Below are 15,855 nucleotides of genomic sequence, written 5' to 3'. Positions count from 1 at the left end.
TAATGTAAGTGCTTTTTGGTTTGAAGGGTTACAACATTTTTGTTTGCCATTTTTGTTATTTGGTGGAAACTCAATAGGCCATTGCAAACCTAAAATAATTTTTTTTGTGTGCATGTGTGTGTAATAGTTTACCCAACATCATTTTTATTATGCCCTTGATGAGACCTTGTGATATAATTGATTGCTCAACCCTAATAGTTTCATTGTCAAGCTGTTGATAGGTATTAGATTTTATTTTAGTCCTTCCATACAACATCAACCAGCAATCACTGCTTTTCTCCATATTTATTTTTTAGAAATAAAAATTGCAATAAACAGAATTGCAAGTTTGTCAATTATGCTCCATAAAAATTAGTTGAAAGGCTTCAAATAGTGAGTAATTTAGCACCATTTATAATCATGTAATAAAGAAAGGATATTATCTGAACTAGAAATCGGTCCACAATATTAATGTGGAGGTAAAAATATAATATTGGCTTCCAGTTCTAAGTCTTCTAACATAAAATAATAAAATTCTGTCGGCTAATCTCCACATAAATAACACTGCTGAGTGATAATTGTGAGCTCACCCATGTCATTGTTAAGATTGGAAGCAAATGGCTAAGCTCAATCCATGATCAGGATTTAACTCAAAGATTTGATTCCATATTTTGCAACAAATTTTCAGTCTAACTTAACTTAATGGAAGGTTAAAGGCAAACAAAACCCAAAAAATAAACTCCTTTACACTGACAGATAATATCCATACAAGACATGTTCGAGCGTTCATTAGTTCATATTTGTACTTGCGTACTATATAAAGATTTTTTCTTTTAAAATAAAATGTCCCTTGGCATGACCATCTTACTCTCTCTAAGGTTAAAATATTGCACGCTGAGTACAAATTACGCAAGGAATCTGAGATGGTTACGCAACTTACACGACTTACCGAGGCTGAGATCTAGTGGATACATAGCTTCTAATTGCTGTAAACAACCCTAAAGATGCCTGAACATCAAGTGTTTGGGTGTAATAGTAAGCCAGATCATTGAAGCAATGAACACACACACAAGCAAACAGTAAGCAGGCACATACCCAGCCTTTGGGGGCCTTTAGCTGCCTATAAATGCTCCATTGCTGGCTACTTGTAGTGTTTCTTTCTTCAAAGAATTACATTTTCCTTGTATTTTTATGTGACATGATTTTGTTTGTTTTTATTCACTGAGAAAAGTGATCTTTTTAGATGTCAAGAATCACGTTGCTGTGACTGTTGCTTACCGGTATCTGTGTCAGTACTGCATATGCGTTATCTAGCTGTGTGAGATTTAAACTTCATAAAAGTGAAGTCTGTTGATTTACGTATTTTGTTAGCAGTAAAAAAAAATCACACGATTACAGAAAATTTCTGCTTAGAGTTTTAGAATTGGAAGCCTTTATTTGTCACACATACATGAGAGCACAGTGAAATTCTTTCTCTGTATTCAACCCATTTGAAGCAGTGAAAACACGTGCGCACGCACACGCATGAGAGCAGTGAGATGAAGGTATTTGAAGACTTTGTTTAATGGCTCGGTGTTACTAAGGGAAATGGCATGCTAGTGAACTGGTTACGTCACAAGTGGATATCTGGTTTCATTGCAAATTGCTGCACCCAGGTAAGCCTATTTTTAGTAACATCATAACTTTTAAAACGGATAAAATGGTTAAAAAGTTTTATTTTAATTTAAACATGCGTGAGGAGGCACATCAGGGCATGTGCCGTAAACAGCAAATGGTGTTTATTTTTTGGGTTTTGTTTGCCTTTAAATAACTGATTTCCTCCCATCTATGTGCAGTATAGTTCAAAGTCTGTTTCTTGGAGAAAGAGTGAGTTTTGTCTGCAGTCTTTGATGACCTCTCCCATGAGCCCAAACCTGCCCCACTGACTCAGCACTGAGATGCTTATAGACATCATCAGTGGCAGTGTGGGCTGAGAGTCACCCTAATGAGAAAGTGTGACAGTATTATTGTGGCATGTGTAGTTCTACACAACACTGACATTATACAACGAGAGAGACACTCTGACATACCGAACCATGAACCAAAGGTAGAATACCCACAACTTCCTGCCCACAGAGAATGAAGAGTTATCACAGACACCATCTACAATATACTCCTCTCAACATGCCATTCTGTTTCAAATAAAGGCTAAAGACTAAAACTTAATTTCCATCTTTTTATGATATGGCAATATTGCTGCTTTCTACTTTATTTTACAGACTGTTTACAGCATGCACTGGGCCCACCATACAAGACCTCGCTTCATATAAGTGATAGTGTTTAAGTGTTTTTGCACAATTTTATTTTTTTGCTATTTAGGTATCTGTGTCTTGGGGTGGGAACGCCTTCCATAAATATCTACTATTAGATCAATAGTCTATTATGCAAAGTCTACCTGATATGTTTTTGTATTCATCTTTCTTTTCTTTTTTTTCGCCAAAATGTGTTTCTTACCTCCAGGCTTTCGTCCATCCCCAAAGTATGAAAATGAAGGAATGGCAGCATAAATGAAAAACGCCCTGACAACAATTTAGTCAAAATGTTAAATCAGCAAGATAAATGGCTTAAGAACATCATTACTATAATTACAGTTATTAACTGTCTGCAGCTTGCTGCCATTTATTTATTCAAAAAGAAAAATAGACTATGTCGGTAGTTTTTGTTTGAAAACACAGACGGTGCCTACTGTGTTACTAGAAAAATATGACACATGATTTTCTTCATTGCAGGTTATAATTGATGATTGAGCTCAACTGATTATGGCTTTTAAAGTTCACTGTGAAAGTGCACTATCCTTCCTTCAGACAAGCCAGGGTTATCTTATTGTAATGTACCCGTACGTTTTTCAATTTGAGATTGGGTTTGGCTTCTATAAACTTTTTGCCTGGAAGTGTTTCTGACAGAGATATACAACCCCAGTTCCAAAAAAGTTGGGAAGCTATGTCAAACATAAATAAAAATACAATGCAATGATTTACAAATCATGAAAACCCTATATTTCATTGAAAATAGTTCAACATATCAAATGTTGAAACTGAGAAATTTTGTTTTTTGAAAAATATATGCTCATTTTGAATTTGATGTCAGCAACCCGTTTCAAAAAAGTTGGGACAGGGCATGTTTACTACTGTGTTGCATCATCTCTACTTTTAACAGCACTCTGTAAACGTTTGGGAACTGAGGAGACCAATTGCTGTAGTTTTGAAAAGAGAAATGTTGTCCCATTCTTGCCTGATCTACAATTTCAGTTGCTCAACAGTTTGGGGTCTCTTTTGTTATATTTTGCACTTCATAATGCACCAAATGTTTTAAATGGGAGACATATCTGGACTACAGGCAGGCCAGTTTAGCACCTGGACTCTTATTACAGAGCCATGTAATTTTAATATGTGCAGAAAGTGGTTTGGCATTATCTTCCTGAAAGAAGGAAGGCCTTCCCTGACAAAGTTTTGTCTGGACGGCAGCGCATTGCTCTGAAATATGTATAGATCATTCAGCATTAATGATGCCTTCCCAGATGTACAAGCTACCTATGTCATGTGCATTAATGCACCCTCATACCATCACATATGCTGGCTTATGAACTGTGCACTGATAAACTGGATGGTCTCTCTCCTTTTTAGCCTGGAGGACATTGTATCCATGAGTTCCAAAAATAATTTCTAATTTTAATTTGTCAGACCACAGGACAACTTTCCACTTCGCCTCAGTCCATCGTAAAAGAGCTTGGGCCCAGAGAACGTAGCGGCATTTCTGATGTTTATATCTGGTTTTAACTTGCGTTTGTGGATGCAGTGATAAACTGTTTTCACAGACAATGGTTTTGGGAAGTGTCCCTGAGCCCATACAGTGAGATCCACTACAGACACATGTTTATTTTTAAAGCAGTGTTGCCTGAGGGCCTGAAGATCACAGGCATCCAATGTCAGTTTTCAGCCTTGTTCCTTGTGTAGAGATTTCTCCAGATTTTCTGAATCTTTTAACATTATGTACCATAAAATGCGATCCCCAAATTCTTTGCAATTTTACATTGAGGAACGTTATCCTTTGTTGCACTGTTTGCCCACGCAGTCTTTCACAGAGCGGTGAACCCCTCCCCATCTTTACTTCTGAGAGACTCAGCCTCTCTGGGATGCTCTTTTTATACCCAATCATGTTACTAATAACCTAATTAGATTTTTTTTTTTTTTTTTTTTTAAGCTGGCACTAAATTCAAATGAACATATATTTAAAAAACACCCCTAATTTCTCAGGTTCAACATTTGATATGTTGTCTTTGTATAGTTTCCAAAGAAATATAGGGTTTCCATGATTCGCAAATCACCATGTTTTTAATTTACGTCTTACACAGCATCCCAACTTTTTTGAAATTAGGGCTGTATGTTCAGAAAAATGGGCACACAATCTAGCACAGGTTAGAAATAACGTGCACAAGAGTAGGCGAACAGACCCAAAGTCTGTTTGGAGAACATGGAGGAGGTTGGAGGCAGTTAAAGAGGCAAACAATGGATACCTAAGGTATTGGAGGATATTTATTTCACACTCAAAGAAATATGCAAATGAACCAATATAATTTTGTTTCCCATTAGTAATACCCAAACATGAAAAAAGGCCCAATTTATTACTCAAATAATGAAGGAACATCTGTGAAACCCACTTAATGTCTTGTTGCTTTCTTCTTCTTGAAATGTAAACCTACACTTACAGTCTCTATACAGTGCTCTCTAAAACACTGGACAAACTGAAAATAGAAACAGTAATCCAAACAGCTGGATAAATATTAATAGAAATCATATAGTGGAGTGGACGTAAATACTGCATGCCTGGAGATGACTGGCTCGAGTTCACACCAAGACTGTCTAACAAATGTAGTTCCATTGTCGCAACTGTTAAATAGTCTGACAAGGTCTTTTTGTAATTGAAAAAGATTCCAGTATATCCACCTGACCAGGACAGCTACGAGAAGTTGATACTGATCAAAAAAAAAAAAAAAAAAAAAAAAACACCAAAATTCATTTATCAAAAAAAAAAGTTTATTAAAAGCATAGAAAAGGAGTCCAACATTTTATCCACCGCCAAGGATTGTTTCAAAATGTAATTGTTTTTCAAGATCATGAATCCCCACCCCTACCTCCAAACTCTCTCACTCGCTCTCTCTCACACAGACACACACACAGACTACTGAATTTCCCCTACGTAGAGCCGCTTATCACTGGATCCAGACAGAACTGTGGAAGAAAAAACATCCATCATTAAACAGAAAAAAAACAAGCAGACAGTAAACACAAACTTTTCAGTCACAGTATAAATTTCCTCTGTGTTAAAGATAAAAGGGCAAAACCAACTGAAGGCGCATTTACCGATAGGTTCCTCTGGATGGAAGGCCACCTCGTTGACTGATCCTGCATGACCAGGAAGCTTATAAAGGATTCTACGAGAGGTTGTATCCCAGATGTACACAAACCTAAAAAGCAAACATGCAGAATTATTCTCCAGGCATTAATCCGAATGCTCATATACGCCTGTATGCACACATTGTCTTACCTGTCGGCGGAGCCTGCTGCTATCTTACTGCCATCTGGTGACCAAGAGCAGCGCAGAAGATTCTTTGGACAAAAGAAATTCATAAAACATTCAGTACATGCATCAGTTTGCACAACCACAACAGTACAATGTGCAGTCGGTTATTAGGACAGGTGATCGCAAAAGACTAGATAATACAAATGGTAGAGTGAGTGAGAAGAGAGATGGAACACTATCTAATAAACGCAGTTGACGCATATCCAGGTGCTGCTCACAGCTAGTCAAGACTAAGGCTACATCCACACGACAACGGCAACGAGATTTTATTAAAAATAATTTAAAATAAAATAAAATAAATAATAATAATAATAATAATAATAACAATAATATCGCGTCCACATGGGCAATGGATCAGTAAAATATCAGGTACATATGGCAACGCAACGCTCGCTGAAAACGATGCAATACACATGCCACACCTCTACGTGCGCTGTAAGACGGTCCTATCGGAGACACCAGAACAATAGAAGAAGTAGGACGCATGCGCATAAACCCCTTCTTCTACCCGGCGTGAAGCACTCACAGGAACAAACACACAACAACAAGAAGATGGCTGCGACTACGCGAGGAAATCGTGCCTTCTGTGTGTACAAATTAGTTTTATTAGTGTGCATAGTTTTATATAACTTAATTTTCTTATTGTGTGTGAACATTTTGAAAAGCAGTCTTATCCAATAAAAAAAGAAATTCAAGAAATGGTTCAGTTACTTGTTTATTTAAAAGAAAAGCTGTATACAAAAGTGAATGCAATGCAGTGGTTCATACAAAACAGCGAGAGTGCTGCTTGTTCTAGTCATGTGGTTGTGACGTCATCGTAAACAAACCCGTTCTACTCCTCCAGACGACTTCGCAACGGTGCCGTTGCCAGATTTTTCCACTCTGGAACCCGTTCTCGTTTTGGGGCACCCAAAACGCCGGTGCCGTGTGGACGCCAGGCCGAAACGACAAACAATTTTATCAGATTCACCTGAATCCGTTGCCGTGTGGACAGCCTCTAAACGAGTGTGTAAATTTTCCTACCCTTAATGCTCTACTCGGCTGTTTTTTCTGTACATGTGACAGATCTTTAAATGACAATGTGGTAGAAAATGGTTGAAATGGTTTTCTACAATAACTGATAAAGCAAAATGATACACACATACAGAATGTTTTTGTTCTTACCTAGTACTAACCGTATACTAGTTTTATGATGCACTATTGGTGGGTTACTAACTACCTATGAGTAACCAATGACACCTTTTGCCCCATTAAACAGTTTAAAAAAAGTGCTAACAGATTTGCATTTAAAAGAGAAATTTGCTCCAAATGCAAATAGTGAAGCACCCACAACAAAATTCATCTCTGAATAGGTAGTTTTTACTTAAAACAGTTTTTTGGGGTTTTTTTTTAAATGTATTCTTTCCACAAAAGTCAATTTCACTAAAAACTTCAGAGAAATAGAAAGGAGCTCTCCTTATTTCTGAATCCTAAGAAAAGCCTCCTGGGAGATTCACCCTCATGAAGCTAGTTTTGTTTAATTAACCAACTGACTGGCCACTGTGTAATTCCATACGTTATTCATCATCATCATCATCATCATTTTAAAAATAGTATAGGAGTCTCATCTCATCTCATTATCTCTAGCCGCTTTATCCTTCTACAGGGTCGCAGGCAAGCTGGAGCCTATCCCAGCTGACTATGGGCGAAAGGCGGGGTACACCCTGGACAAGTCGCCAGGTCATCACAGGGCTGACACATAGACACAGACAACCATTCACACTCACATTCACACCTACGGTCAATTTAGAGTCACCAGTTAACCTAACCTGCATGTCTTTGGACTGTGGGGGAAACCGGAGCACCCGGAGGAAACCCACGCGGACACGGGGAGAACATGCAAACTCCACACAGAAAGGCCCTCGCCGGCCACGGGGCTCGAACCCAGGACCTTCTTGCTGTGAGGCGACAGCGCTAACCACTACACCACCGTGCCGCCTAGTATAGGAGTTGTACAAATAAATAAAACCTTCTATAAGCAGGTGTCCCCAGATGTTTGACACATACAATATATTACTGGCTGCTTATCAAAAATGAACACATGCAAATCCCTCATTATGCATCAAAAGATTCTATTGAATTTTGCATTTAAACAGTTTAATGTTGCTTTACACACACACACAAAAAAAAATAAATAAATAAATAAATAAAAAATAAACAAAAACCCACACCCAACCCACTTATTTGTAACGGTTTGTTCTCTCCGTTTTACCCAAATTTACAAATTAGAGAACACACATCCAACCACCCCATGTAACACTAAACTGTTATTTGTGGGGGGAAAAAAAAAAAACCAAGAGATTATTATACAACACAAACACCATTACTGCACTTTTTCATACTGCACGATTTACCTTTTCAAAATTGTGGACATTTCCCTGGAAAATCTTCACACATCTCTCTTTCGGGGCAAAAGGACGGATATCCCAAACGCGCACTAAATCACAGCGGAGAGGTCATTTTAGAAGAGTTAACATGCAGCATTTTAGTCTCGCGCACTAATCCTGCATTTCCTTCCTGCACATGCCAAAAGCAGCCACTCACCACTGTTGTCCATGGAGTTGGACAGTAAGTAGGATCCCTCGGAGCTGAGACAGAGTCCTGTCACCGAGTCTCCGTGTCCCTGCATGCTGTAAATCAGCTTATTCTGTCTCAGGTCCCATACCTGCAGCACGCGCGCGCACACACATACAGTAAACGCCCTGAGAAACACAAAGCGAAGCGGTGTGTGAACATGTCTGTGACACACACTGTGATGCTATACCTTGATGTCATTGTCGATGCCTCCTGAGATGATCTGGTCACTGGTGTCGTTGAAGGTAACACTTAGAACCTGGTATGTGTTTTGAAACGTATGAACAGACGCCTTCTTCCTGATGTCCCACAGCTGAAAACCAAGCGACAATTAGCTCTTTACTAAACGTTTAGATTTGCACAACAAGATCATACGAACAAGTCACCAAAGCCTGAATTTATGATCAACATCAAATTCCAATCATTTTGGAGTATCCACTTAGGAGAAGCTGATTTATGCTACATTAACACATGCAGGTTTGTCAGAAGGTATTTCATCCAGACCTTGTTTGCACAGTTAGGCAAATTAATACAGACAGTTTCATATGCAAATTACAAATTGTGCAATTAAATTTTTACTTTTAATTTGCATTTGCTAGCAACTTTTTCCTTGAGTACCTTCAGGTTTATTTGTTCTGTGTACAAAACAAATCACAAGTGGACAATGAAATGCTTGTATGCTTCACCATGTACTAGGAGTAATTAACAGAAAAACAATGTTTAGCCCACATTTGTTCTTGTCATAGATTTCTCTCTCTTTTTTTTTTTTAATACCCAATTTTTCAGTCATTTTCACCCACTAATCAGTTCTTCCCTATCCTGACAGGAGCAAACAGATAAACATGCGTTTCTTTGTAGATATGACACACCACATCCCTGGACGAGAGCACTACCCATCCTGTTCTGTATACATAACTTCCTATCCACCTGTGTTAGGCTCGAAATACATTAAACAATGAAAGAGAAAATAATCCCACCCTTCTCAGACAGAGAGATGGGCTAATTAGACCATTTTATACTCTGGTCCTCCGATGGCTGTGGCATCATCGGAATGTGTCTCACTGCAAATTCTTGGTGTCAAGAAGCACCACAAATTAAGTGACAGCCATGAGCGAGAGAGAGAAAAAAAAATCTGATTTGATTGTTCAGGAACTCCAGAAATAGTCAAAACTTTAATTAGATCCAACCACATACAACTTGAGAAAACTCAGCTTTCACTTTTTTTGTTGTTCAGACTGCAGAAAAATATCTTTCTAGTCCAGATCAAACAGCCTACAAAATTCTGATTCATCCTTCCCGCTGAACATAACCCGAGTGATCCGTCCCAGCGTACAACAAAAGCACAAAGATTTTAATGAGCTCATCCCATCCAAAATCCTCATCCCTCATGTGTAGCTTATCATGCGATTCTGATTTTGGTCTTATTTACCTTCACAGTTCCATCATCACTGCCAGTGCAGGCTAGCTGTGGACCACGACGAGCAGGAAAACAAGAGTTTACAAAGGACGTGTGGCCTTTCAGTCGCTTCACGCGCTCACCCGTCTCGCTGTCCCACACACAAACCGTCTTATCCGTACTGGCTGAAAAGAGCAGACTGAGGGGGAAAAGAGGACACACAAAAGACATCTGAAAAAGGTGTTCAAAAAGCATCTTGTACTCGCAGTGTTGACTCTGCTTCTTTGAAACTTGTTTCATTCTGCAGGTTCCAAAGTGTAAGAAGCATGCACACATGCGTGGGAGAGGGGCAGGAATGAAAAAAGGTTGATCTAACTCATTCATTATTCAGAAAATAATAGCAACAAAAGTGCATGTAGAAATTGCAGAAATCAAATGAGCGCAAAGTTGGTGCAACATAAATATTAAATAATTACATACACAACTAGTTGAAAATAATGCACATTTTTCTCTTATCTAGAATACATAGTGCTCCTGCAGTACTACAGCTCTGTCCTTTGGCGCAGTTTGCATCGTGTGTCTATTTTTATTAACCCCGCCAACAGTAGTCGGAGGGGTTATTATTTTCACCTGCGTCAGTCTGTGTGTGTGTGTGTGTGTGTGTGTGTGTGTGTGTGTGTGTGTGTGTGTGTATCTGTCTGTCTGTGTGTCTGCAAGATATCTCAAGAACCAATGGATCGATTTGGACCAAATTTTTTACGTGTTGCCAATCACCCAGGAAGGAAACCATTAAATTTTGGAGGTCAAAGGTCATGGCAGAACTTCGAAATTTTCGCCCAATGTATTTTAATAGGGAAAAGGCGGGGTTTGCACTCGTTAGAGTGTCCCTGTCTAGTCACACTTATTTGTCCAGTTGCTGAGTCTGCATCAGAGTGAAATTGATTCATGCTGGGTGCCATGTAGGAAAAAACAATCCTTTGCCAAGTCAAATTCACAAAAATCAAAACAGGGAGACAGCACTAAGTCTAGCATTTCACATGAAATGCTGCAAACCAAAATAGACACCATGCTGGTTCACTTCCTGCAGTTGGGCTGATTCAAAAATCAAATTAATTTTTATTGCTGCAATCACACCATGCAGGAGTTCTCTAGGATCCAGACCGAGACCATGTTGCCCAGATGCTCCCTGACCAGTTATCCTGGTCTGCAGCTGAGTGAGATTACTGTGCTGTCGTTTGTGCAAACAAACCGTATCAAAGGGGGAAAAAAAATGCACCAAGGTTCAATTCTAATGGACTAAACACTGCACACGTGAAAGCACCTGAAACAAACGCCACTCATCAGCCAGAACACACTGCACATTTTACATCTTGTAGCTGGATCAGAACCAAATCACGTTCTCACTGCAATCCACCTAAAGGTTTGTTGGTTGCGGCTTAGTGAACTTTGGTTTAGTTCGTTACTGGTGAGAACAGTTTTATAACAGTCTGCACCAAAATGGGACAACATGGGACGAGGAACTGCAAAACTGTAAATGCAAAAACACCAGATGTCATGCACAGAACATTTTAAACTATTTATTTAAATAATTATCAAATAATCCAGCCACTGGGGGTACATAAGCATACTCTTGGTGCTGGTCCCAAGCCCAGATAAATGGAGAGGGTTGCGCCAGGAAGGGCATCCGGCGTAAAACTGTGCCAAATCTAACATCTCATTCTCATCTCATTATCTCTAGCCGCTTTATCCTTCTACAGGGTCGCAGGCAAGCTGGAGCCTATCCCAGCTGACTACGGGCGAAAGGCGGGGTACACCCTGGACAAGTCGCCAGGTCATCACAGGGCTGACACATAGACACAGACAACCATTCACACTCACATTCACACCTACGGTCAATTTAGAGTCACCAGTTAACCTAACCTGCATGTCTTTGGACTGTGGGGGAAACCGGAGCACCCGGAGGAAACCCACGCGGACACGGGGAGAACATGCAAACTCCACACAGAAAGGCCCTCGCCGGCCCCGGGGCTCGAACCCAGGACCTTCTTGCTGTGAGGCGACAGCACTAACCACTACACCACCATGCCGCCCAAATCTAACATGTGGATTGAAAAGAGAATTACCATACTGGATCAGTCGGGGCCCGGGTTAAGAACGGCCGCCTCCGATACTGTTGGTCAACAGGGTGCTGGTGGAAAGTGTGCTACTGTTGCGCCAAAACGGAGAAGTAGAAAGAGAGGGGGGAGGCGTGTTAGGAGACAGCGTGAAAGATGGAAGGGAAGGAGCTTAGAATTGAGTGTAGGAATACTGAATGTGGGAACACTGACTGGCAGAGCGAGAGAGTTAACAGGTATGATGGAAAGAAGGAAGTTGGACATTGTGTGCGCGCGCAGGAGACGAGGTGGAAAGGAAGCAAGGCCAAGAACATTGGAGGTGGATGCAAGCTGTTTTATTATGGAGTCGATGGAAAGAGAAATGGTGTTGGTATTGTTTTGAGGGGAGAGTTGGTCAACAGTGTGATTGATGTGAAGAGGGTGTCAGAGTGATAGGCATGAAATTGGAGATTCAAGGAGTGGTAATCATTGGTGTGTGTGCCCCACAGGTTGGACATGAGAATGAAGAGAAAGAGTTTTTCTGGGAAAAGATAGATGAAGTGGTAGAAAGTATACCGAGGGAGGAGCGCGTGCTGATGGGAGCAGATTTCAACAAACATGTTGGCGAGGGAAACAGAGGAAATGAGGACATGATGGGCAGATATGGTGTAAGAGAGAGAAATGTGGAAGGGCAAATGGTGGTTGATTTTTCAAAGAGGATGAATTTGGCAGTAGTCAATACATACTTCGAGAAGAAAGAGCAGCACAGGGTGACATTTAAGAGTGGAGGAAGATCTACACAAGTGGACTACATACTCTGCAGAAGGGGTAACCTGAAGGAGATTGGAGACTGTAAAGTGATGGCAGGGGAGAGTGTAGCTAGACAACATTGAGTGGTCGTGTGCAGGATGAGCTTGAAAGTGAAAAAGAGGAAGCGTGAAATAGTGGAGCCGAAGATTAAGTGGTGGAAACTTTATAAAAAATAAATAAATAAATAAAAAGAGGTTGAACATCAGAAGGAGTTTAGGGAAGAAGTGAGACAAGCATTGAGTGGTAATGGAAGTCTGCCAGAAGATTGGGATACTACTCCTATACTAGTAAGAGAGCCGGCAAGGAAGGTGCTAGGGTGGTCATCAGGAAGGAGGAAGGAAGACAAGGAGACATGGTGGTGGAACAAAGAAGTGCAGGAAATTATAAAAGAGAAGAGGCTAGCAAAGAAGAATTGGGATGATCAGAGAGATGAGGAAAGCAGGCAGTTATACAGAGAGACGAGACAGAAGGCAAAAAGAACAGTAGTGAAGGCGAAAGCAGATGCATACCAGGAGTTGTACGAAAGACTGGAGACCAAAGAAGGAGAGAAAGACCTGTACAGACTAGCTAGGCAGAGAAACAGGGAAGCGAGGGATGTACAGCAGGTAAGCGTGATGAAAGATGGAAATGTGCTGACAAACAAAGAGTGTCTATTAAGAAGGTGGAAAGAGTACTTTGAGGATTTATTAAATGAGGAGAATCCAAGAGAGAAAAGGTCAGATTCACTGGAGACAGCAAATCAGGAAGCAGAGTTGGTTAGTAAGGATGAGGTGAGGGCAGCCATGAAAAGAATGAAGACTGGGAAAAGCAGTCAGACCAGATGGTATCCCGATTGAGGCTTGGAGATGTTTGGGTGAGATGGTTGTGGAGTTCCTAACAAGACTGTTTAATAAGATCTTAGAGAATGAGAAAATGCTGAATGAATGGAGAAAGTGTGCTAGTCCCAATATACAAGAATAAGGGAGATGTACAGAACTGCAGTAATTACAGAGGGATAAAATTGATGAGCCACACCATGAAGCTATGGGAAAGGGTATTGGAGGCGAGATTGAGAAGAGAGGTAGCAATCGGTGAACAGCAGTACGGGTTTATGCCGAGGAAGAGCACGTCAGATGCAATTTTTCTCATCTCATTATCTGTAGCCGCTTTATCCTGTTCTACAGGGTCGCAGGCAAGCTGGAGCCTATCCCAGCTGACTACGGGCGAAAGGCGGGGTACACCCTGGACAAGTCGCCAGGTCATCACAGGGCTGACACATAGACACAGACAACCATTCACACTAACATTCACACCTACGGTCAATTTAGAGTCACCAGTTAACCTAACCTGCATGTCTTTGGACTGTGGGGGAAACCAGAGCACCCGGAGGAAACCCACGCGGACACAGGGAGAACATGCAAACTCCACACAGAAAGGCCCTCGCCGGCCACGGGGCTCGAACCCGGACCTTCTTGCTGTGAGGCGACAGCGCTAACCACTACACCACCGTGCCGCCCGAGATGCAATTTTTGCTTTTTGTTAATGGAGAAGTACAGGGAAGACCAGAGGAAGCTACATTGTGTGTTTGTAGACCTGGAGAAGGCATACGATAAAGTGCTGAGAGATGAGTTATGGTATTGTATGAGAAAGTGTGGAGTGAATCAGAAGTATATCAGAGTGGTACAAGACATGTATGAGAACAGTGAAACAGCAGTGAGGTGTGCAGTTGGAACGAAGGTGAGCAGTAGCAAAACAGAATACATGTGCATCAATGAGAATGGGGATGAATGGGGTGTAGTGAAGATGCAAGGAGTAGACATAAAGAAAGTTGGTGAATTCAAGTACCTGGGGTCAACTGTGTAGGAAAATGGGGGCTGCGATAGTGAGGTGAGAGAGAGTGCAGGCAGGGTGGAGCAGTTGGAAAAGGATTTCAGAAGTCATTTGTGATAGGAAAGTCCCAGCAAAAGTGAAAGGTAAGATGTACAAGACAGTAGTGAGACCAGCTGTGATGTAGGGATTGGAGACCGTACCCTTAACAAAGAGACAGGAGGAAGTGGAGGAGTTGAGGATGTTATGGTTTGTGATGGGAGGTTGGACAGGATAAGGAACGAGCACATCAGAGGGACAGCACATGTGGCGAGCTTGGGAATTAAGCTAAGAGAGATGAGACTGAGATGGTACAGGAACACGTCCTGAGAAGAGATGCAGAGCATGTTGGAAGGAGAATGTTGAGGATGGAGCTACCAGGCACATGGAAATGAGGAAGGCCAAAGAGGAGATACATGGATGTGGTGAGAGAGGACATGAAAGTGGCAGGTGTAGTCGAGAAGGATGCGGAAGACAGGGAGCAATGGAGATGAAAGATCTGCTGTGGCGACCCCTAATCGGGAGCAGCCAAAAGATGATGATTTAGATAATTATCAAATCATTTATTTAGTACGAGCTCCCTGTTCTTTGTGCTTGGGTATTTTTTTTAATACATCTATGCATGCTTGGCAAAAGTTTCTTTTCGGTCACCTAATTTCTGACCAATACGTGTTTTACAAGTACATTTTCAGCTTTACATGCTCCTCGGCCAATGACTTTTGGTTCATTTAATTATGTTCCTTGTGAAATCAAACCACACTAAATGCAAATAAAAATCAATTTCGCTTTGATTCAGACTCTGCAAGCTCTCTTATTTGTTCAAAGGGAAAAACACACCAGGGTCTAAACACTTTTTCATTTGTTTTCACACTGCAATGACTTTTTAAAGTGCACCAAAACGTTTGGATATGTCGAAGTTCCTCGATTGGTCAGGATTGGTAGGGTGGCTTTGGTGGACACGTCTTACTGGTTTTAGTGACTTTTCCTCTGCAAAGCATGCATTTTATAACAGAACAGAGAAACTAACCACCATTATTAACTGCCAGTTCACAGTATGTCAATATTATCCAGAGTTCTAGCTGCACGAATAGCTCCATTTTTAGACCCATTTAAAATACATCAATACCCTTAATTTAGGGTCAGTCACACTTTCTGGCGTTTCTACAACCACCTTTCACAGAAGGTCTCAGATCAGTCGTTTTAGTCGGCACCTGACCGTGGTTAATGTGTTGAAACCTGTTTAAATGAACTGCAACAAGTCAGTGTTCAATTCAAAAGGGCCAATATGTGAAAGCACCCTGTATTTACACTGGCCCTAGTCACAGAACCTGATCTCACAGACGAGAGTCTAAATGACTAATGTTACGATCGACATAGAAATCAGAGTGCTCTTCATAAGTATATCTCAACTCCCAAACATACAAACCTGCCATCTGTATTATAATGAAGCTCCATTACAGCTCCGGTGTGGCCCTTTAGTGTGGCAAAGTTCTCACATTC

The 15,855-nt window shown here is 40.9% G+C and overlaps 1 protein-coding gene across 1 annotated transcript in view; it reads right to left on the bottom strand.

Annotated features, from left to right (window-relative positions):
• Positions 1 to 5,029: 5,029 nt before the first annotated feature.
• Positions 5,030 to 15,855, bottom strand: part of snrnp40 (small nuclear ribonucleoprotein 40 (U5)) — a 15,080-nt gene continuing 4,254 nt past the window's right edge. The window contains exons 3-10 of the mRNA XM_060942913.1: positions 15,782 to 15,855; positions 9,641 to 9,806; positions 8,402 to 8,524; positions 8,182 to 8,302; positions 7,992 to 8,074; positions 5,563 to 5,624; positions 5,379 to 5,482; positions 5,030 to 5,246 (exon numbers count right to left, since the gene is read on the bottom strand). The exon at positions 15,782 to 15,855 is cut by the window's right edge and continues 20 nt beyond it. Coding sequence (XP_060798896.1) covers positions 5,197 to 5,246; positions 5,379 to 5,482; positions 5,563 to 5,624; positions 7,992 to 8,074; positions 8,182 to 8,302; positions 8,402 to 8,524; positions 9,641 to 9,806; positions 15,782 to 15,855 — 783 coding nt within the window. The 3' untranslated portion in view covers positions 5,030 to 5,196. The remainder of the gene's footprint in view (positions 5,247 to 5,378; positions 5,483 to 5,562; positions 5,625 to 7,991; positions 8,075 to 8,181; positions 8,303 to 8,401; positions 8,525 to 9,640; positions 9,807 to 15,781) is intronic.

Source organism: Neoarius graeffei, chromosome 16 (genome assembly GCF_027579695.1).
Source record: "Neoarius graeffei isolate fNeoGra1 chromosome 16, fNeoGra1.pri, whole genome shotgun sequence".
Classification (NCBI taxonomy): domain Eukaryota; kingdom Metazoa; phylum Chordata; class Actinopteri; order Siluriformes; family Ariidae; genus Neoarius; species Neoarius graeffei.
This window is presented reverse-complemented; position numbering and strand designations above follow the sequence as displayed.